This window comes from Miscanthus floridulus, chromosome 9, assembly GCF_019320115.1.
Source record: "Miscanthus floridulus cultivar M001 chromosome 9, ASM1932011v1, whole genome shotgun sequence".
Taxonomy (NCBI): Eukaryota; Viridiplantae; Streptophyta; class Magnoliopsida; order Poales; family Poaceae; genus Miscanthus; species Miscanthus floridulus.
Window position 1 is genome coordinate 2,490,713 of NC_089588.1, and position 24,974 is coordinate 2,515,686.

Consider the following 24,974-nt stretch of genomic DNA (forward strand, 5'->3'; position numbering starts at 1 on the left):
AGAGAGGACATCCCAACGAAATGGATCATTTCCTTTTTCTTTTTCTGTTAAACATCGCTTTTCTTCCCGTTGAAGATTTTTTGTGGACGTTACCCACAGATTTATTTTCCCTAATATGATATGATATTTGAATCGAAAAAGATTAGACCAAAGACCAAGATTGATCCTTCTTTTAGGGCCCGTTCGTTTCTCTCGGAATTGTGCCCTGCAAGATTTTCACCTGAAATCATAGGCTAATTTATATAGTAATTGAATAGCCGGTCCTGGACTCGTTCCGAAACAACCAAATGAGCCCTTATAGAAAAAGCTCAATAGACTCAACTAACTTGCATTGGTTCCGCCAAAAAAAAACTAAACAATTCGGGTGCTTCGCATTCCTTTGTGAGTTCTACTTTTGCGTCTATGCATAAGATGAATGTGATTACAATTGTCAAGGGTGGTTATTGTATTAGTGCTGCTGGAAATAATATCCTGACTAACCAAGTAGTTAAAGATGTAAAGATTGAGATTAGGGATCGAGAGTTCCTTACGGATCTTGTAGTTCTACCGGGGGTAAGAATCAATGTAATCCTAGGAATGAAGTGGATGAGCGGGAATGGAGTGTTGATCGATACATCAACCCGTGTGGTAATGTTGAGGGATCCCATGGATAAGAATGGTTTTCTAGTACAGTTACCTCGTGATATTGCTATCCACAATACAGCCAATGCTACCCTAGCCAAAGCCATTGAAGATATACCGGTTGTCTGTGAGTTTCCAGATGTCTTCCCTGATGACTTGCCTGGATTACCTCCAGACCGTGACGTAGAATTCAAGATAGAACTTATTCCGGGTACGGCTCCTATTTCCCGAAGGCCTAATAGAATGCCGCCCAATGAGTTGGCTGAGCTGAAGAGTCAGTTAAATGAGCTATTAAAGAAAGGTTTGATTCGGCCTAGTTCTTCTCCTTGGGGTTGTCCGGCCATCGTTGTGAAGAAGAAGGATGAGTCTCTGCGCAGGTGCGTGGATTATCGCCCCCTTAATGCTGTTACCATCAAGAACAAATATCCTCTTCCTCGCATCGATATTCTATTTGATCAGCTCTCCAAAGCTAGGGTATTCTCTAAGATCGATTTGAGGTCTGGCTACCATCAGATCAAATTTCGTCCTGAAGATATACCTAAGACAGCTTTCTCTACTCGTTATGGCTTGTTCGAATACCTTGTCATGTCCTCTGGGTTGACAAATGCTCCGGCACACTTTATGTACCTGATGAATTCAGTATTCATGCCGGAACTGGATAAATTCATCGTCGTGTTCATTGATAATATCCTTGTATATTCTTAGAATGAAGAAGAGCATGCTGAACATCTGAGAATTATTTTAACTCGGTTATGTGACAACCAGCTTTATGCTAAGTTCAGCAAGTGTGAATTCTGGTTGAACAAGATACCTTTTCTGGGTCATGTGTTATCTGGAGATGGAATTTCGGTTGACCCTACTAAGGTGCAAGAAGTCCTTGAGTGGAAGGCACCTACTACGGTCACAGAAGTCTGAAGTTTCCTGGGTTTGGCTGGCTACTATCGTCGCTTTATCCTGGATTTCTCAAAAATTGCCAAGCCCATGACTCGACTACTTCAAAAGGATGAGAAGTTTATGTGGACTCCAAAGTGTGAAGAGGCTTTCCACACTTTGCGGACCTTATTAACCTCTGCTCCTGTATTGGCACAACCTGACATCGAGAAGCCTTTTGATGTCTACTGTGATGCATGTGGCACCGGTTTGGGGTGTGTTCTTATGCAAGAGGGCCGGGTCATTGCTTATGCTTCGCGCCAGCTTCAAAAACAAGAAGTCAACTATCCTACCCATGACTTAGAGCTAGCCGTGGTTGTTCATGCCCTGAAGATTTGGAGACATTACTTGCTGGGTAATGTGTGCAACATCTATACTGACCATAAAAGTCTCAAGTACATCTTTACTCAACCCGAGTTGAACATGCATCAACGACGATGGTTAGAATTAATCAAAGACTACAACCTTCAAGTGCACTACCATCCTGGCAAGGCAAATGTGGTTGCTGATGCCTTAAGCAAAAAGGCCCATTGCAATTCCTTAGTTAGTGAAGACTTTCATCTAGCACACCTCCTTCATCCTGCAGTACTCCACAATATCACTGTGGATTGCTCTCTTAGAAGTCGAATTATTGAACTCCAGAAGACTGATGTGGGTGTGTTTCATATCAAGCGGAAGATGAAAGATCAGGAGACCAAGCACTTTAGGGTCGATGACAAAGGAATTCTCTGATTTAATGATAGGCTTGTGGTACCCAAAGACAAAGAACTTAGAAATCAAATTATGGCTAAAGCCCATTCTTCTAAATTGTCCATCCATCTCTGGTAGCAGTAAAATGTATCAAGATCTCAAGTTGTATTATTGGTGGACCAAGATGAAGAAAGAAATCACAGCCTACGTGGCAAGGTGCGATAACTATTGCAGAGTCAAGGCTATTCACATGAGGCCCGGATTATTGCAGCCACTCTCTATTCCTGGCTGGAAGTGGGAAGAAATTAGCAAGGATTTTATCGTTGGATTACCCACTACCAAAAAGGGTTGTGATTCCATCTGGGTTATCGTAGATCGTCTAACTAAATCCGCTCACTTTATTCCGGTCAAGTCTACCTATCATCCTCATAATTATGCTGAGATTTATTTTCAACAAGTGGTACGTCTCCATGGTGTACCCAAATCCATTATTTCAGATAGATGACCGCAATTCACGGCTCGCTTTTGGGAGTATGTACATCAGAATCTTGGCACTCATCTAATCCGCAGTTCTGCCTATCATCCGCAAACATCAGGACAGACTGAGCGTGTTAATCAAATTCTTGAAGACATGCTTAGAGCTTGTCTTATCTCTTGCAAAGGCTCTTGGGAGGAATGGTTGCCTCTTGCTAAATTCTCTTATAACAACAGTTATCAAGAGAGTATCAAAATGGCTCCTTTTGAAGCTCTTTATGGCCGCAAGTGTAGAACTCCTTTGAACTAGGTGGAACCCGGAGAAAGAAGATTCTATGGTATTGATTTTGTAAAAGAAGCCGAAGAGCAAGTCCGGACTATCCAGAAGAATATGACTGCCGCTTAGGCTAGACAAAAGAGCTATGCTGACAAGAGAAGAAAACCTATTAAGTTTGAAGTATGTGATCATGTTTATCTGAAGGTATCCCCTATGAAAGGAGTCAAGCGTTTTGGAATTAAAAGGAAGCTTGAGCCTCGATATGTTGGACCTTACCGCATTATCGAGAAAAGTGGAAGAGTAGCATATAAGCTCGATCTACCGTGTGAGATGGGAGCTATATTCTCGGTATTCCATGTGTCCCAGCTGAAGAAGTGTCTCCGTATTCCCGAGGAAAGAATAGCAACAAGGAAAGTCAACTTGAAATCTGATCTTTCTTATGACAAGAAGCCCGTGCATGTTCTAGATACTCAAGAAAGAGTGACTCATACGCGAGTAGTTAAGTTATACAAGGTAGTTTGGAGTAATCATAGTGAACGGGATGCAACCTGGGAGCGGGAATATTATTTAAAGGAAAACTATCCGGCTTTCTATACTGATTGGTACGCTTTCCAAATCTCGGGACGAGATTTTTCTAAGGGGGAGGGCTGTAACACCCTTGGTGTTTGGCTTCCACAAAATTGCATTTCATTTCATAAACATATGCATCATCCATGTCAGCATGCCATTGTCACTGAAACATACATATGCAACATTCGCAAATTCTGTTTGTTTCATACTTGATTGCTTATGAATGGTAGTAGTGCAACATGTGAATGCAACATGAATTTCTCATACCTTGAAACATGGCAACATGGTAGCAATGTGACAAGTATAAAATAACAACAAAGTAATGAAACATATGAAACATGGAATTGCAACAATTGAGTAAGTTGATTGTTTTATGCTTCATCACATGTGATCTTTAGAAATTGGTATAACAATTGTCTAAAGTGGTTGATCATGGTCTAATATACCTTAACTACACTTAGGGTAATTGTTTGGACATTGTTCATGTAGATCAAAATGACAAAATTTGCCCTTTAGGAGAGGTTTGACTTGAATTGACCCTTAGAGTGCCATAGTTTGACTGATTCAAAAGACCAACTTAGAGACTTTGCATGGCTGTGCACTCTTTACCAAAGTTGTAGCTAATTTATCAAGGAACAAAAGTTGTTTTATGATCAACTCATGAAAATGTGTGGAACAGCCTCAAACATGGCCCACAAGTCATTCTGATGGTGGATTCAACACTGAAAAATATTTCTAAGTCCTAACTGTAATTTCAGTTTGATTAAGCCACCTTTGGCTTGATACAACTCAGGATGTAGGTTGAATTGGCTGTAGATTTCTAAAACAAAGTTGTAGCCCTACTATAGCTCTACAACTTTTGTATACATTACTTTCACTAAATCGTCACGGTTTAAGAGATCCATCATGGTTAAGTTCGCGTGTCAGTCATCGTCGTTGATCTCTGAATCTGAAATTTCAGAAAACGGTCAGTGCCGCCGTGGCCGACAGGGCGCAGGAGCTGCTCGCCGCGTGGCGCTCATGCTCTGTCGATGCCACCACATCGCGCGTCCGCGCTCCAGAAGAAGGCCAGCGCCTGCCCGACGCACTCGCCTGCTCCATTTGCTTCTCCTTCGCCTTCACCGCGCGCAGCACCGAGCCGCAGCCACCCGCCATTGCCGGCCGAGCCTTCACCCTTGCCTAGCTCATGTGTCTTTGCAAAAACGCGTTGCCCAGTTCGCCCAGAGCCTCGTCGTGATGCCCTCTACCACCTCCACCATTCAATCGAGTCAATTGAGTCTTGGTAAGCGTGTATTCGCCAGTTCTTCCACCGCCGCCATGTCGGGACTCACCGGAGTTGGCGCTCCACGCGGCCAACTGTCATCGCGTCCCTTGCCGTCTCTTCTATCCCTTGCGCTAGGTCCGGTGAACGCTACCGAAGCTCGTAGAGTCACCCGTTAGGGCCGAGACGCAGTCGTCTCGCCGGAGCCGGCCCTGCCGTCGCCGTGCGCCGCCATGATCGTCATCACCCCCTGTAGCCGCAGCACTAGCTTCAATTGAGGGCACCACTAGATGCGCACGGGTGAGGTGACCGCCGTAGCACCGCTGACCTCGCCGGAGGAGCCATCGGTGACGAGTTGCGCCGTCGTCTTCCTCCCTTCCCCTGTCTATCTCTCTGTCGCGTGGGGTCCCGTCGTCAGTCACTGAGTCAAGGCGGGAGCCAGCGTGGGCCGCGTCGCGTTGGGCCGCGCCAGCGCGTGTTGCGTGGGCCGCCGAGTCTGACCGGGCCGGCCCAGCAGTAGAGTAGGGTTTCAAATTTATTTTTGGTTTATTCTTTTCACAGATTTGTGTATAGATTCAAAAATATGTATCTCCTAGTTGGTAGCTGCAAATGATGTGGTTCCAATTTTGCTGAGTTCATGATAATGTCTAGTTTATATTAAAAATATGATTTATGCCATGTTCTGTTATGAAAATGGGAGTTTCTATTTATCTCTTTTAATCATGGAGGAATTAGGGATAATTATATCTTTTTCTATGTAGCTCCAAATGGCATGAAATTTTTATGGTGTACTGCTCATATCATGAATAGCTTGTATTTAAATTTTCATATATTTTGGACACTGTATGTAGGAGATATTAAATTCTCTTGTTTGCATGGATGGATCTTGTGTGAATTTTCATAATTTTTCTATAGATCCAGTAAAGGTAAAATTTGGTGAGTGATATTCTTATGCTAGAATGATGCTAGGAAAAATAAGAAATCTATTGCTTGACATTTTTCAATAGGGTTTTCTAATTATGCTAAAAATAGACATGCCACCTGTTATTTTGGATACAGCAAGTTCTGCTTGCCCAATGACTTTGAAATTTTTATGGTAGTCTATGTGAAGCATGAGATAGCTACTGTAATTTTTGTCGATTTTTCTGAACAGTTTTACTCTATATTGCTTTAATCATCTAATTAACTAAAGAAATTAGAAAAGGGCATTAAATAAATTGTTTAGAAGTTGGCACTATACTTTCTGATATTTCTCTGGTATGCAAAACATTTTTGGTAAACTTGGTTTGGTCCAATTATGCTTTTGTATCATCATTAAATAATTAATTTAGTAACCCTGTCATTTCTGGACAGATTCTAGGTTTACTGGAATTCGATTTGGTTAACGTAAGAATCATGCTTGATGTTTACAAATGATTTGTAGAGAATTTCATAAGCTTTCCAGAATGTCCTCATGCAAGTCATTTGGATTTATAGAACTCTAGCTATGATTGAATTAACGAACTACCCGTGTGCATATGAAACTTTAACTGTTGTTTTAAGTATGCCTTTACTATTTCTAAGTTTGTGGTAATGTTCCTAGGTGTTAGGCCTTTAACTGAAGATGAGCATCTTTATCTTAGGTTATGCAAGTTAGGTAAGTTGATCTTGTTTTTCAAGTTAAGTTAGATACCTGTTTTAAATAGAACTATTCTTACTCGGTAAACGAGTGTCCAGTGATGTTTCGTTAAACACTTACTGTGATTCATTCATTATGAGCATCATGTCATTCCTTATGCATCCATGATATTTATCTTGTGCATCGACATGCAATAGGTGTACCGGAAGGAGTGACCCTACTGGAATTCAAGGAACCGAGCAAGCAGCTGCAGCCGACACCAGAGGTTCAGGAGGTGCAGCCTTCAGGAGAAGTGCCAGACGAGGTCGCCGTTGAGTGCCCGGATCACCGTCCGTGCAACTTTGTGAAAGGCAAGCCCCGGAGCATATTAAGCCTCCTAATTTACGAAGTGCAGTTACAGTATTATTGTTATATATATATATATATTGTTGCATTAAGTTTAGGTGTTGGATGCAAATATTTGCTGCATTGGTTATCCCATCCTTATCCAGATATTGTTACCCTGAATCCTATGTAGCTCAGGCTCGTGTAGTGCTTAGCCCTGCTTTAACACGGTAGAAGTCAGGTGATTTCCTGTCACCTGCGAGATATAGGAAGATACATATGACACGGTTGGCTATATTTGCTATCGTGGAAAAGAACCAGTCTTAATTTGAAATGAAGACCGGACGAAGGCTTGCCGGTTTGTAGTGACTCCGTCTGTGTCGCTTAAGGACTAAATCTTGGAGCCTTTCCTGTTCATGTTGAACGCATGCCTCTCTCTTAGTGGGCCGTGTCCGAAGACCGACCGCGAAGCCGAGTAGCTCACCTCAAGCCGGGAGTCGATAAGTATAAAGTGCGCCTCGGAAGGGAACCGTAGGCGTGAGTCCAAGGGCAGGTGATTTAAAAGTCCTGATCATACTGGCAGAAGGGTAATCCCTGAGAGTGCTGGCGCTGATCGAACCCATGAATTTGGTTCTTGAGTTGTTCCAAAGGTGACCCACGGCTACCCTTGCTAAGTATGCCAGGGTGAGAGTTAGGAATACCCCCTCAGCTGAGTTGTAATTCGATTCGTGTCGCTGTCTCTCCCGGTTAGTGAGAACTTGACGGGCTTATCTCCAAAGTAGATACACTAAATAACCTAATGGTTCGAAAATGATGATATGATGATGACAGCCTTATTATACCTGCTATGGTTAATATTGTTTGCTCCTAATAAGTGAGTGCTCTAGTACAGGTGCTAATCTAGTGGATAGGTAAATGATGTTAAGCTTGATGCTAAGTTTAAATTGGTTACTATAATCATAAGCTCTTTTATGCAACTGTGTCAAGCTAGCCCACCTCATAAGCCTTGCATGACCCTTGGTGTCTTTTATTTCTGGTTTTGACGGGTAAGTCTAGCTGAGTACCTTCTCGTACTCAGGGTTTATCTCCCACCTGTTGCAGATGACCAGTTCTACTTTGGTTGCTGCAAGTATTGCCTTCTCCCAGCTGGGAATGAAGACTAGACCATTAGACGCGGTCTCTACTAGTTCTCGTACCTGATGATGCTTTTGTGGGACATGACTCAGATCTGGCAATGTATTTGAAACTATAAAGTTAAGTACTAAACTATGTTGCTTCCGCAAATTCGAACTTGGTTTGTAATATTTTTATTCGAACTCTGATGGATGTAATCCGAATGCTACTTGTGAAATGTTGTAACGAATAATGTGTTGTGTTGAATCATTATGGTCTTGGTTTGTATATCGAGAGTTGGTTGAAATCCTTCGTGATTTCCGGACTACCGGGATTATGGGATCTTAAGTAAAGGAATTTGATCACTTCGATGATTGTTTTTTACTTACGTTCTTATGATTTGGTCGGTTCTGTTACAATAATGATCAATAATGTTGATCTACTAGTATATATACGTCACAGAGAATTATGTAGTGTAGGTAAATGTGTTAGGCCATTGTTATTTGTGATTGTACCGACTTAAATCTCCTTGTTGTGGGGTCCAAATTTTGGTTAAACCATACTAATATCTCTTTATTTAAAAAAATCGCACATCTATTATTTAGCTCATTCGGGCGCCGCGCTCTATCAGCTAAAGTTCTCGGGTTCCTTATCCTTAATGGTAGTGATGCTCCCCATCATCGCACCATTGGTATTTAGGGGGTGATTGGTTCCACAGACTAAATTTTAGTCCATGTCATATCGGACGTTCGGATGCTAATTAGAAAGACTAAACATGAGTTAATTACAAAACTAATTATACAGATGGAGACTAATTTACGAGACGAATTTATTAAGCCTAGTTAACCCGTCATTAGCATATATTTACTGTAGCACCATATTGTCAAATCTTTGACTAATTAGGCTTAAAAAATTTGTCTCGTAAATTAGTCGCAATCTGTGTAATTAGTTATTTTTTAGTCTATATTAAATCCTCTATGTATGTGTCCAAATATCTGATAGGACAAAGACTAAAATTCAGTCTACGAAACCAAACAGACCCTTAGGCATTTAGCAGAAAATCCATTTTACACTCACCAAAGACAAGACACGATTGAAATCGAAAAGAAAAGAAGACGAGGGACCAAATCAACATTGAAACGAAGAGGATTTTTGGATTAATGAAGGGCTGGATAGATTGTGCCTAGAAATTGTTCCCACCGATCAAGTTATACGAATTAGACTATCAATCTGGCTGCAAATTATTCCGGCCTTGAACCAGCCGGCTGGTTCTCCTTCTAGAGATTCAGCTAATTTCAGCTGCTACAGTGTTTTTCTCTCATAACAAACCAACCGGAACATTGTTTTTCAGCTAAATTTCAAACTAGCGAACGGGCCTGAAACTTGGCTGAAAAATGTGATCATTCCTGATCAGACGAACGGGCCCTAAGCTGAAAGCTCTGCATCCGTAAACGAAACGAAACAGCTAAATCCACGGCCGAGACTGCGATGACGTGGACGGTGAACCCAGCAATTATTGCGGGTCCCACCACCCAGTAGCGCCGCTCAGGCCGTCAGGCGCTCACGTCGAGCGCCCCGTCGAAAAAAATCCGTTTCAGTTTTTTTTTTAACAAATCCCTTTTCCCGTCACCCACCCCACTCCCGGGTTTCACTCTATTTCTTTTGCTCCAAAAACACACGCCTGCGGCGTGGGCCCGCCCAGCGAATATTTCGCATCTTTCAAACGGCACGTCTATATTCATTCATTAATAAGATCCTTCATTTGTGGATGGACTCTTTCTCCCTCTCCAATAACAAGTCTTCCCTTCTCCACCACGTCCAGCTCCTCCACGGCTCCACGCGCCTCCGGTCCGATCCCGCCCTGATCGCGCCATGGTGACGGCGGTGGTGGAGTCCTCGCTGCGGCAGCGGCAGAGGCAGAGGCTCCGGTCGCCGCTGGCCGGCGCCGGCAGCACCGGCGGCGCCGTGGACTTCGAAGTCCGGCACTTGCGCCCCGCGAAGCGGGCGTCTGGGTCCGGCGGCGGGATGCGGGGCCGGTGGGCGCCGCCGGAGATCGAGATCCCCACCAACGGCCTGGACGCCGGCGGCGGGCGCGGGTACACCAGCCTGCGCGACATCATGTCGTCGCCCGCGGCCAAGGCGAACTCCCCAGACGAGGCAGCCGCCGGCGCCGGCGCCGTGGTGGCCGGGGACGTGCACATGATCCGGCACCCGCTGGTGAAGCACGCGGCGTACGCGTACCTCCAGCTGACGCCGTCCGCGAGGGAGGAGGCTCGGAGGCGGATGCTGCAGCGTAGGCGCGGCGGCCCGCTCTGCCGCCTCTTCCTCGGCTGCCTCGGCTTCCTCGGCGCGCTCTTCGGGCGGCAGTGACCGCGCACGCACGGTCACAGTTTTGGGCTCGCATGCATTTTTCTTTTCTTTTTTTGCCTTGTTCCCTGATGTAACTTTGTTCATCATGATTTTTTTCGTGTACTTCTTAGTTATTAGAACACAATTGAAACTTTTTGTTCAAAGTTTTGGTTTAGGTTTGTAGGTTTTGTAAATATTTCAGTAGGGATTAATAGAAAGGATTTTTTTCATACAAGTAGTGCATGTGATTCTTCTAGATTCTCATTAGCCATCATGGACTTAACTCGTGATTGATGCGATGCAACAGTGTCTAAGAAACGCTAGAACCTATAGAGAAACAAGACGGAGAACTAGAAGCAAGGGAATGGCGGAGGCCAGGTGGTCAAAGATGGACGGCACGGCACGGCCGCCGGCGTTTGGTGGCGCCGGGGCTCCACTCTCCCGGACCACCTGCTCCTCTGTCGCACATGTGAGGACACTACCGCAAAGAAACCCCCAAATCATTGCCAGCAATCGCGCAGTCGTGCTCGCATTGTCTGTCCGTAGCGCGTCGGCGCGGGCAGCACGCCGCGATCCGTCTCCGCGCACATGGGAGAGGTCGGCAGGTGCGGGGGGCGAGGCAACGAGAGCTCGGGACGGTTGGTTCCGTTGGTGGACGCGACGGAACGCATCCATGCGTTGGGCTGCTTGGCTCGAGGCTGTGTGTGCCGCCGGCCTCCGCGGTCACCGGAACGCCGGGCACAAGCTGTGGGACTGTGGGAGATGTTCGAGTTCCACGTAGGATCGTACATTAATTAGGAGGGTCCTTGTTTTTTTTTTCTTTTGGCTTGGGCAGATGTCACGGGAAGGAACACGAATGGTGGGTGTTCCTGAGTTCACACTGGTCACTGCGGGCAACCAGCAATGGCGTTGGCGACGAGGGGGACATTGAGCCCGTGACAGCGGTGGCCTTTTCGTGGAGACCTGTTGTCTCCTCAGACCGCACAACCGTCGTGCATGTCCACTTCGCGTCGGTCGCCGGAGGAATGAGAGGAACCCGGGACGATTCGTCTGGCTGGCTCAAGGCTTGGTGGTGGTGCTACATGCACCTGCAGTTGCGTGGGCCTAATTTGATTGAGATTTCGGAGATTGTAGCAAACAAAGAGACGAGATTTCCTTTGCAAGCCTTGTTTTGAAGCTTGGCAACGATGATATGGAAAGAAAGGAGAGATGCTGAATTGGAAGTAGTACCAGGATTTCAGAAACAGTCAGGTGGCTGCTGCAGCATTGTCATTCTGTTTCTTCGGAGAAGTGGAGAGGTCCAGCGGGCCAGGTGGGGTGGTGGTGTCAGCTGTAGCATGGGATGACTGGGCCTATGGGCTTACCCACACGCTCGCTCGCGGCCTTTGGTGCACACTACAGCTGTCTGGGCCATGCAGATCTTTCAGGGCTGAGCAGACTACTGGTGCGATGGGCCGAAAGCTTTCTCGGTTTCGGTCATCCCAGCCCGTTCTGTCTAGTCTATGGGCAAGGCACGTCACAAGATTACATTCCACTCAAAAAAAAAAAAATCACAAAGATTACATACAAGTGAACTCCAGCAAGGCAGTAACAGTTTGTTTAGCAGAGGAGTCACAAACAATCAAGTAGTCTTCAAGCAGTTGGTAAAAATCTCTCAGAAAAGTAGCCATGGAGTGCACGACTCCACCACGAATGAGCACCGTCAATAATACTAGCAGAGAAATAACCTTTGATCCCACCTTGAAATTTAGCTTTAGTCTCGGTATTTTTCGCGCTCGGGAGTAGAGAGACCTTTAGTCCCGGTTTGTAGCTCCAACCGGGACTAAAGGTCCCTGCCCAACGGCTACTACGGCATGCTTTTGCTGCAGGGGACCTTTAGTCCCGGTTAGAGCTACAAACCGGGACTAAAGGTTCACTTTTACTCCCGGTTTGTACCTCCAACCGGGAGTAAAAGTCTACTCCTAGCTGGAGACTCCGTCCGGGACTAGAAAGGGACATTTAGTCCCGGTTTCTGTCTACAACTGAGACTACAGGTCCCCTGCTATATACCCCTTGTTCCTTCCCGAGCCCGAGCCACTTCGAGCTTAGTGTTCTTGCTTCATCGTCGGCCTCTCTTCTTCCTCATCACCAGTGATCACAAGATTTCTTCCATTCCTCCATCAATTCTTCGGTTCTAAAGGTTACCAACTTTATACTCTCTTATTTCATCAGTAGCTTATTTCATTTTGTGGACTAGATATATATGGTTTTTTATGGTAGATTTTTTTATTTGTAAGCCATTTATGCTCAAAATCATTTTAAAGTTTGCATATTTGGATGAAGGAAGGTTAAAGTAGTTATTCAAAACTAGTATTGAGCTTTCATTTCTAGCATGCATAGCCCACTTCATGCTTTAGAGATATAGAGAATTTTAGAGTTTTTTTAATTTTATTTGTTTATAAAATGAGAAATTTATATTATATTAAAAACGAGTATAGAGAGTAGATGGCAACTGCTTCCGAGTCCTCGGTCTCTCATCGGGTTACAAAGCGACTGAGGCCGGACCTCTCTCTCATTGCATGCGGCAAGTGTGAGGAGAAGATTGTGATAGAGTACCGGGTGAGGAAGGAGTGTCCCAACAAGGGCCGTATCTTCTACAAGTGTCCGGATCGCAATGTGAGTTATTTTGTCGCATTTGATGATTATGGTTAATTTATACTTATTTTCATGATGATTGTGATTAAAGTTCTAATTTTTTGTTTTAATTTCAGTGGGATGGCACTGGATGTTTAGGCTAGTACGGGGAGGAAGAGTATGTTGAACACGTGCAAAACTCTCTTGCACAGGCGGCTACGGTGGCTGATGGTGCAGTGATCCTACGGAAGAAGCCCATAGATGTTGAACAAACGCATAATCTGCCTGTTTTAGTTGGGATTGGTCACGAAATCATTATGCTGCTGAAGTGCATTTTAGCTTTAGTTTTTTAGTGGTAGTTGGGATTGTCTACATTATAGCGAGACTTTCATAAATTAATACCTTGTGTGGTGGCATGCATGTCGTATAATTAACTAATTATGTTCTAGGTTTTAATATGGTATGTATGTCATGTAATACAGATGAGCCGGCATTGGATGTACAATGCTGATCGCCACTCCCAAGAGTTCATTGAGGGCGTGCATTCTTTCTTACGTGTGGCCGAGGCAAAGAAACGCGATGGTTTCATGTGCTGCCCATGTGCCATATGTAAGAATTTGAAGGAATATGCTAGCTCAAGGAGTCTTCATTCATACTTATTGAAGTCGGGTTTCATGCCAAACTATATTTGTTGGACGAAGCACGGAGAAACCGGGGTTGTAATGGAAGAAGGTGAAGAAGAACAATGGGACGATGATGATATTATTGCTGAATATGGGGCCTTCAATGATACTGCAATGGGGGAAGCTGAAGAAGAGGTCGGGGCAGAAGATGAGCCCGCTGATGATCTTGGTCAGGCCATTCGTGACGCACAAAGAGAATGCGAAAGTGAAAAGGAGAAGATCAAGTTCGAGCGCATGCTAGAGGATCACAAGAAATTGCTATACCCAACTTGTGATGCGGGGCAGAAAAAGTTGGGTACCACACTAGAATTGTTGCAATGAAAGGCAAAGAATGGTATATCTGACAAAGGATTTGGGGAGTTACTGAAAATCCAAAAGAAGATGCTTCCGAAGGATAACGAATTGCCCGCCACTACGTACGAAGCAAAACAGGTAGTCTGCCCTTTGAGATTAGAAATCTAGAAAATACATGCATGTCCTAATGACTGCATCCTCTACCGTGGTGAGGAGTATAAGAAGTTAGATGCATGCCCAGTATGTCATGCATCGCGGTATAAGATCAGGCGAGATGACCCTGGTGATGTTGAGGGCGAACGTCCCACGAAGAAAATCCCTGCCAAGATTATGTGGTATGCTCCTATAATACCATGCTTGAAACGTCTGTTCAGAAACAAAGACCATGCAAAGTTGTTGCGATGGCACAAAGAAGACCATAAGGTAGATAATATGTTGAGACACCCTGCTGATGGGTCCCAGTGGAGAGCAATCGATAGAGAATTCAGTTTGTAAATGACGCAAGAAACTTAAGGTTTGCTTTAAGTACGGATGGTATGAATCCTTTCGGGGAGCAGAGCAGTAGTCATAGCACTTGGCCTATTACTCTATGTATCTACAACCTTCCTCCCTAGTTATACATGAAGCGTAAGTTTATTATGATGTCAGTGCTCATCCAAGGCCCAAGGCAACCTGGCAACGACATCGATGTGTACCTGAGGCCACTAGTTGAAGAACTTCTACTTTTGTGGAACAGACCAGGTGTACGTGTGTGGGATGAGCACAAACAGGAGCACTTTGACCTGCGAGCATTGTTGTTTGTAACAATCAATGATTGGCCTGCTCTAAGTAATCTTTCATGACAATCAAACAAGGGATATAATGCGTGCACGCAATGTTTCGATGACATTAAAGGTATATTCTTGAAAAAATGTCGAAAGGTCATGTACCTTGGCCATCGTCGATTTCTTCCTGTGAATCACCCCCTAAGAAAGAAAGGCAAGTATTTTAAAGGTAAGGCAGACCACCAGACCAAGCCGGGCAACCAAACTAGTGAGGATGTACTCAATATGGTCAAGGATGCGAAAGTAGTATTTAGAAAGGCACATGGCAGCGAACCTGTTCCAAACGACGCCGATGGTCACGCACCCATGTGGAAGAAGAAGTCCATATTTTGGGAGCTACCCTATTGGCAAGTCCGAGAGGTCCGTAGCGCGATCGACGTGATGCACCTGACGAAGAATCTTTGTGTGAACCTGCTAGGCTTCATGGGTGTGTATAGGAGGCCTAAGGACACACTTGAAGCACGACAGGACCTGCGGTGTTTGAAAGAACGAGACAACCTGCATCCAGAGAAGATAGATGATGGACGCCATTACTTAAGTCCTACCAGCTACACTCTTAGCAAAAAAGAGAAGAAATGCATGTTTGAATACCTAGCAAGCATCAAGGTACCATCTGGATTCTCCTCAAATATAAAGGGTACAATAAATGTGCCAGAGAAGAAATTCCTAAACTTAAAGTCCCATGACTGCCACGTGCTCATGACACAATTGCTTCCCGTTGCATTAAGAGGAATTCTACCTCCAAATGTGCGTCTAGCCACCGTGAAGCTATGTGCATTCCTAAATGCAATTTCTCAGAAGGCAATTGATCCAATGGATCTAGCTAAACTACAGAATGATGTGGTTCAATGCCTTGTTAGCTTTGAGTTGGTGTTCCCTCCTTTCTTCTTTAATATCATGACACACCTCCTAGTTCACCTGGTCAAGGAGATTAGCATTCTCGGTCCTGTGTTCCTACATAACATGTTCCCCTTTGAGAGGTTCATGGGAGTCCTAAAAAAATATGTTCACAACCGTGCTCGACTAGAAGGAAGCATCACCAAGGGCTATGAAATAGAGGAGGTCATTGAGTTTTGTGTTGACTTTTTCCCGACCTTGACCCGATTGGTGTTCCTAAATCGCGACACGAGGGGAGACTAAGTGAAAAGGGGACACTAGGGAAGAAACCATATATTGGTATGCAGGACAATTATTTTAATAAAGCACACTACACAGTTCTGTAAAACTCCTCTTTGGTGGATCCGTATATCGAGACACATAAAGAGTTGCTCCGATCTGAGTTTCAAGGGAAGTCTGAAGCTTGGATTATGCGTCAGCACATGGAAACTTTCAGTGACTGGTTGCAAAAAGAATGTCAGGGTGATGAGAGTATTGATGAGCAACTTTATTTGTTGGCTAGGCAGCCATCGTGGCATATCCTCACATACAAAGGTACGAGATAAATGGGAATACATTTTACACAGTAGCCCAAGATAAAAGGAGCACCAACCAAAACAGTGTTGTCCGCATAGATGCCACCGACCCTAATGGAAATAAGCAAACATATTATGGCCGCATAGAGGAGATATGGGAACTAAACTATGCACCTACTTTTAAGGTACATTTGTTCAAGTGCCAATGGGTAAAGGTGACTAGAGGCAGGGTAGCAGTCGACAACCAGTATGGAATGACAACCGTGGACCTCAACAATATTGGGTACAAAGACGAACCGTTCGTCCTTGCCAAGGATGTGAATCAGGTGTTCTATGTCAAGGACATGGCTACAAAACCAAAGAGAGGAAAAAACAACAATGACCCAATCGATGAGCCAAAGCACCACATAGTTCTTTTAGGGAGAAGAAACATCGTCGGAATTGAAGACAAGTCAGACATATCAGAAGATTATGAAAAATATAACCGAATTCCACCCTTCACAGTGAACAAAGACCCAAGCATCCAGCTAAATGACGAGGACACTCTATGGTTACGGCGCGATCATAACCAAGGGATATATGTTAAGAAGAAGTTCACTACTATGCCCGCTTGATATATATAGTGATGTATTAGACCTATTATGTAATAATTGTGACTTCAGATTTTATTGTCGTGTTTTCATATTTTCTACGGTTTAAATGAATTTTCTGCTAGACGGTGGATTTCCCGTGGATAATGTGTGATGAAAAACCAAATGATGAACGTTAATAAGATGTGAAAACTAATTTCCTATCGAAAAACAATAGTTTTAATAATTTTAATTAAGTAGTATATTTTTGCATGGTGTAAATTGTAATTATTATTTACACTATGTCAAATATTTATACAGTAAAACAAAAGAGTTTAGTTTACAAATTTTTGTTGCGTATAATAATGCAAAACCAAGTCCAAGATTTTTTTTTATAATTTTTTTTGGATAATATTTTATTTATTAGGCAATTAATAACTCTTTGCATATTTATATAAAAGAAATATATAAAAAAGGAAAAAACTTATGGTAATTGGAGAAAGCCAACTGCAGCTCCCCCTTTACTCCCAGGTGGATCAACCACCCGGGACTAAAGGTGGAGCTTTAGTCCCAGATCCCCCTTTACTCCCGGGTGGATCAACCACCCGGGACTAAAGGTACAGCTGCAGTTTTCGCGGCCCGCCCAAATGCCCTTTACTCCTGGGTCGTGGGTACACTCGGGACTAAAGCTCAGACCTTTAGTCCCGGTTCTAATAATAGACCGGGACTAAATATTCTTTAGTCCCGGTTGGTATCTCCAACCGGGACTAAAGGTATCCCTTTATAAACCACTCCCTAGTTCTCTTCCTCTCTGTCTCCGCCACGCCGTCGACTCATCTTCTCCACCAGATCGATCTAGCAGTGCCGCCGCTCCCAGGCGACCACCCTAGCCTCGCTTCATCAGCGCGCCCCTTCTCCAGCCGGCCAGCGCGCTTCTTCTCTAGCCGGCCAGCGCGCCTCGCTCGTCCTCGCTGGAGCGCGCGCCGTCCTCGTCCCCGGCCCCCACCTCGCTCGTGCTCACCAGAGCGCGCCGAGCCTTCACCGCGCTGCCTCACCGGAGCTCGCCCGAGCCTTCCCCGCGCGCGCTGCCTCACCGGAGGGCGACCGAGCCTTCCCCGCGCTGCCTCACCAGAGCTCGCCCGAGCCTTCCCCGCGCACGCTGCCTCACAGGAGCGCGACCGAGCTCCCTTGTAATTAGTTTCTCTTGTATGTGCCTGTCAGTAGCATTGTATGATTGAGCGTGTTTGAGTTTCTGTAAAACGCGACGTGCGGGACGGCGGAGAACTCGTGCTGCCGACTCCACGCGGCTGCGGTGCCCAGCGGTGCGGCTCGTTTCGTTGTTCGTCGTTCGGCTCTGCTGGTCATGGTTTTGCGGTTGCATTACTCGTTTCCATCGGCTGCGGTGCCGGTCATGGTTTTGCCGGTCATGGTTCAGCTCTTCGTTCGTAGAATCGGAGCCCAAACAGTTGCATTAGTTTGTGTTGTTTTTTAAAGATCGGTATAAACGCAGACAACTATATGTATGTAACTGCACACGTCCGATGAATAAGTACATAGAAACCATGACCGGTTGAACTATAACATGTTTCACCACAAAGATTCTGACCAATTGAACAGGCTAGTATAGCTGAGCAGCTCACTGCCCACGCTGCTCAGCAAAGCCACGCGCCCATGCCGCCGCCGTGGCTGTTTTTGCCGGTTTGGGCCCTAGTTAGTCCCCTTCCGTCCGCGGGAATCAAAATTCAGAAGCGGAAACCAGCTGCGGCCCACCAGCGGGAGCCCAAATTCGCAGAGCTTTCCTTAGGCCTTTGGCGCCCCTCGCTCCCTCCCTCCCTCTCAGAGCAGTTTCGTTTCGTTTGGTCGGTTCCGCCCGAGCCCGCTCACGTGGGCTCCCTCCGTCACTGGGCACTGCCGCTGCCACTGTTGCGCGTGCTTGCATATGCATGCACGCACGTATGACGGATTGGTTCGACACCTGCTTGTCTTTTGGATATCCTAATGTATGTTGAACTATAACTATATGTATGTTTCACCACAAAGATTCTTGACCTAGTATTTTTGAGCCTGCATGATAGGTTGTTCCTAAAGCCTAATATTTGGCTTGTATAACACCATACAGTTCTAATTTATAATATGTAGCAAATATAGAACACATATTTGAGCATGATTTCATAAATTCATAGAATTTATGCATACATTGAAATTGTTTAACAATTAACATAAATAAGTATCGATAATTCAACATATCAAAGTGGCAACATCCATATTAGTTGAATTTGCGGACCATGTTCATCTCGGCGAGCATGTTCTCTGCCGAGCGGTAACGGACGTCAAGGAGGAGCTTTGATTGTACAAGGGAGAGCGGCAACGGTCGTGGAAGACCGTGTTCCCTTCCTCGTAGAATCAGAGCTCTTCCTTAGCCAAGTACGGTGCCGTCCGGTGGAGAAATGCTTGCCGAGATGATCATGTAAGCAAGGTCAACTATTACGGATGGTTATTTATTGAAACATGTTTTATTTTTTATAGATATATCTAGTGGAGTAACAGCTAGATGGCTGCACCGAAAGACAACATGGATGAAGAAATGATGAATATTATCAACACCGACACTCAATTTGCCGATGGTGACCAGCAGGATGTAGATGACGGGAGTCAATACCTGGCTCTTGAAGAAAACCAAGAAAATATTGTGCAAGAAAATACTAGCGAGGTATATATATTTGAATATTGTATATATATATTTGAATATCTATCTTCTATTATGTGTACACATGATATTTATTTATTCTTTTTTTATACGTAGCCCTCTGGATCGACGACCACAACAGCGAAAAGCAAAAATATTCGAGGCCCGAAAAAGCCATTGGAGGGGCGCTACATAATATCGGAATTCAATATCGAGACAGGCAAACCACTTGGTCCACATGCAAGGAAATTTGTGCAACACTGTGGGTACCTTGTAAGGGACAGACTTTCGATCAGTGCCTATGAATGGAAGCAAAAGATCAACGAGCCTCATGTTAGTTTTGTCTTAGATCTTGATAAGAATTTAATTTGGGATGATATCCTTCAACATTTCACGTTGCAAGCGGATGATTATGATGATATCAACGATAATGAATTGAATGAGCTAGTTCGAAAGTGGGCTATGAAGAAGATGGCCACACAATTCTAGACTTGGAAGAAATCCCTATACACGAAATATGTCAAGAAGAACCTAACGTCGAATTTCAATACTAGTGGTCCGCTCGTGAAGTTGAGGCCCTACTGGAATGATTTTGTACAGTACAAGACATCGGAAGAGGGTGTGAAACGGGTGAGAAGGAACCAAGAGAATGCCCGACAGAAGGTATACCACCATGGCATGGGATCAGGTGGCTACGCGACTGCCATTCCCAAGTAGGAAAAAATGGAAGCGGACATTCTTGCCAAGGGTATCACACCAGAATCACTCAATTGGCCCAAACGCGCGAAGAATTGGTTTTTCGCTCATGGGGGAAGACTGGACCTAGAGACCGGGAAGCTGGTTCATGGCCCAAAACTCGAAAGAGCAACACAAAGATTATCTTATGCTCTACAAGCTAAAGTTATTGGTGCATTTAGGCCCAATAGAGACAAGGATGAACTGACGTATGCCATCGGGACTGCTGAACATAGTGGCCGAATAAGAGGTTTAGGATGGAACATTTCTTGGGAGCATGGTTTCTCTAACGACAGAGATACCTATAGAAGCCGGCAGAGAAGAAAGGATGAGGAAGCAGCGTGGATCAGTAGGTTGGAGGAATATGTTTGTGAGTCACGGGAGGCGTTGCTTCAAGCACAAGAGCGCGAAAAAAACATGCAAGCTAGAATGCAAGATGGAATCATAAAGTAAGTGCAAATAGCAATGAGTGCCCAAAGGCAGGCATCAGATGTAGGAATCAACATTAATATTAGCTCCCCTAATCAGTTGAAAAGCAGCTGCGCTTCCACGGAGTTGCCAAATCAAGATGACGTAATGCTACGTTTCCCTGTGGATGACATCACTGCACCGTTTACATCATGTGAGCTACATATTCCAAAAGAGAATGCCACAATCATGGTGGCTCTCGGTGTTTTTTCTCCTCCAGATCCTACCAAGACACCAAGAATCCATGGAGCAATAATACCACCTAGATATGTTAGCGTCTTAGTAGATAGAGTTAACAAAGGTTTTAGTGATCTGGCTCTTAACATTCCAGGAGGTGATGGGGAGAAGACTCTAGGAGAAGCAGAGAAGACATTCATACTATGGCGCAAGCGCTACATCATTATTCCCAGGGTCTCTAGTCCACCACCGCTTCCTCAATTGCCAGACAATAGGTGCGGACAAAAGTGAACAAAAAAATTTTCACTAATTTTCTATTGACATGCATGATTAAAAATAACAATTTCTTATACCTAATTATTCTTTTTTGTACTCACACAGTAGGGTCTCCGCCAACCTAAGTCCAATTATCCAATCTCCAGATCATCATAGTGCTCTGGGAAATCAGGTGGCAACGCCGCCACCGCCGCCACCTCCAAGGAGGTCTCCAACGCCTCCAAGGAGGTCTCCAACACCTCTAAGGAGGTCTCCAACGCCTCCAAAAAGGTCTCCAACGCCTTCCCCGCCTCCCTTGATGACTAAGAAGAAGCCAGCTCCTAAGAGGTCCGCCCTGCAAACAAAGCCGTTGGCCCACCAGCCGGCAAAGAAGAAAGCCACATCTAATTCAGTTATTCCCCAAAAACTATCTTATGGAAAAAGTGAAAAGGAATTAAATGCTGCAGTACAAAAAGATATGGATAGTTTCTTCGAAAAAGTGAAAAAGTAGCGAGAAGCGAGGGAGAACCCGGAAAAACCGTACTTCTACCTACCTCTAGATCTTCTAAGAAAGAAGGTGGACCAGAAAAAGCGGGAATCTAAAAAGACCCTGCCAAAATCGGACTACGACCGCTCTCTCACCAAGTCATTTGAGGCGACGCAGAAAAAGACTAGACCAGGGAAAGGTGTTGCACAACTCGGACAACAATCGCAACAATCAGTCTCCCCTCTTGTCGTTCGTAATGAATATGGTTCGAACTTAGACTTAGACGTCGATTTTGAGGAGCTGGCTCGGTTTTACGAGGAAACTGGTTTGGACCTTGCCCAAGTGCTCGCTGAAGGACCATCTGCTCCAAAAGTGGATCCTTGGAAAAAATTTAAACATGAAAAGAGTCTATACAACCCTGAGGCCTTAGGTGAACTGGGTACGCAAATATACCTGCTAAACAAGTGGTACATGACGGCGTGTGAACGGGGAGAGGCCTTTGTTCCTGTCAGAGTTAAAAACCAACATTACTTCCGTGGCGATGACGTTATATATGTCGAGTTTGTAGAATTACACCAACTATGCCACTGGACTCTCTCGACAAAAGTCTCATTAGCTGCTATTATCTGTAAGTATGATTATTTTCTACTATTAAAGTATATATATATATATATAAAGCTACATGTATATATATAAATTATATATCCTCACACTATATTTTTATATATGCAGATATGAGATGACAGAACTCAGAAAGACAAATGATACTGATGTTGGTTTCATTGATCCAAATGTCGTATTCAAACACCCTAACCCCTCGCCTCAATGGAAAGCTGAACTCGAGAAAAATCTCATGAGGTTCTTAGTGAACCAACAAAACAAGAACATACTCTTCCCCTACAACTTCAAGTGAGTGTTAAATAATTAATGTCGATCATATAGACATTTGTTCAATTATTTGCTTACTAGCTAAGCTATCTCCCATATATATATATATATATATATATATATATATATTGACTCTAGTTAATGTCGATCATATTTGTGTATAAAAACATATGCAGCAATCACTGGATATTGATGGTCATCGATATGGCCAATAGTCGGTTGAGCATCTTAGACTCGTTAAGAAAAGAGCAAACAGAGTACTAAGACATAATATATATTATCCAAGGGTAATTTGGTCTCTCTAGCAACTATATATACCCCGATCTCTTAACTGCAACAATTATTAAAGGCCAAATTAATTTTTTATTTTATTGGGCACAGTGTTTGGAAAAGTTTCATTGAGGAACACCACATGAAACATCGCAAAGCGCCACTGGATGTAATCACACACAAAGTAAGTACCAGCTATATATATATATATATATATATATATATATATATATATATATATATATATATATATATATATATATAATTCAATTAACACCATGCATGCTTTCAATTCACCGGATCTTTTTTTCTCAAAAAAGTGGGTTCTGAGGTAAGAACAGGGGAACAACTACTGCGGATACTATGTTTGCGAGTTCATCATGGCGTACGCAAAAAGAACTCCTGAAGAGATCCTCAAAGTACGTTATATAAATATAAGCATATATTCACAATTTCTTTTGTTGCTCATATATATAAGTAATCACATGACCAACACACACACACACACACACATATATATATATATATATATATATATATATATATATATATATATATATATATTAATACTTTTTCTTTAACTTTTTATTGAAGACTCTATGGTTGAAGGAAAAAGTCATACGACGTGACCAACTGAAAGCAATTCAAGAGACCATAGCAGGATTTCTTAATGACCAGGTCCTCAACCCCACCGGCGAGTTCTACAATGACGTCAACGAAACATGGAAGCCAAACCAGATGGAGTGAATTTGTTATCTCAAGGATATGATAGAATATACAATGCAAGCTTTATTTGTAATATATATATATATATATATATATATATATATTATGTACATAAAACAACGTACAATATATGTATATGCATGTAATATATACGTTAGTTTCATACTTTAGTTTGTACAAAATGTTCGAACATTATAAACGTGTAGAATACGTATATTACTAGCATCGTAGAATGCGTATTCGAAAACCTATTCGAAAACCAAAACGAATCATCAATTGAAAATAGAAACAAAAAAAAGAAAAAAAAGGAAATCTTTAGTCCCGATTGGTAATACCAACCGGGACTAAAGGGCCACCCCACGTGGTCAGGCCGGGAGGCCTCTTTAGTCCCGGTTGGTCTTACCAACCGGGACTAAAGGTGCATCTTTAGTCCCGGGCGAGAAGCCGGGACTAAAGGAGGGGCCCTTTAGTCCCGAATTCGTGCTCCCGGTTGGGAAACCGGGACTGAAGGGGTTTCCCAACCGGGAGTAAAGTCCGTTTCTGTACTAGTGTAAAATTTCATTTCGACCTCTACCAGGCAATGCAAGCAGCGTCGTTCGCTCCTGAACCTACACAATCATATAGGGCGGATATAAGGTAACCAATGCTTTTATTACTACAAGGCCAGATGTGGAATTACAACCACATGTCAGGAGGTGAATTGGTAACTTATATTTTTGGGCAAAACAAAACACACAGAGATCATGAACTAAGTATAGCATAGCCCAGCCGGTTATATATTTACCTTATGGTTAAACTTGTCCATTCTAGTTTAAGTCCTCGACATGACGTTGGTACTCGTATTTTTCTATAATTATTCTATGATGTCACAACACTATTCTTTACTCGTCTCAGTGTTTTAAAAGAGCTCACATAGGTAGTGTGTGTGCGTGGTTTCATATGGGTGAGCATGGAAACGTCTATGTTGTACTGTAATTCAAAAAAAAAACCCGAGAAAGTCCTTATATTTGAGTGCGATGATAAAGAAGGATCAGACAAGGAGTAAATTCAAACCCTAAAATGCCAAAAGACCCTCTCATGCACGCGAGTAAATTCAAATCCAAAAATGCCAAAAGAACCTCTCATGCACGTCCCCCGTATGGAAGCCACCGCTCTCTTTAGCCCATGCATGCACTCACCCCCACCATTGCTGAGCTCAACTCTGCCTGTCAGCCAACGCCTCCCCCATCCACGCCAGCCAAAATCAGGTCCCCATCTCCCCTACTCTTCTTCCCCACACTTTGGGTGGGTACATGCGATAAAAATAAGGGTATGGCTATCGCCCGGACGTCTAGACGCCCGCACCTGCCTTGCGTCCACCTCTCATGTTGCTGAGGTTGCCCGCATGCTGCGTCTGCCCCCATGCTGCTGAGCCTGCCCGCCACATGCTGCTGTGCGCCCATGCCTGCTGCTGCGCATGCAGGTAGGGACCACCCACGCCCGCTTCGCTTCCCGCGTGCACGCGTGGACCGCCTCCACATGCGCCTGCTTCTTGTGCCTGCTAATGTTGCAACACGAAGCACTTCCGTAACATAAATCTGAAACAGGTTAAACATTTACAACATACGCTAGCAACATATGTGTATAGCCGCTGCAACATATGCAACATCAAAATAAAACA

General features: G+C 44.0%; 1 protein-coding gene across 1 annotated transcript; it reads left to right on the forward strand.

The window, feature by feature from the left end:
• Positions 1 to 9,600: 9,600 nt before the first annotated feature.
• LOC136481199 (uncharacterized) lies at positions 9,601 to 10,713 on the forward strand. The gene has a single exon (XM_066478554.1). The coding sequence runs from the start codon at positions 9,751 to 9,753 to the stop codon at positions 10,246 to 10,248; it is 498 nt and encodes a 165-aa protein (XP_066334651.1). The 5' UTR covers positions 9,601 to 9,750; the 3' UTR covers positions 10,249 to 10,713.
• The last annotated feature ends 14,261 nt before the right edge of the window (positions 10,714 to 24,974 follow it).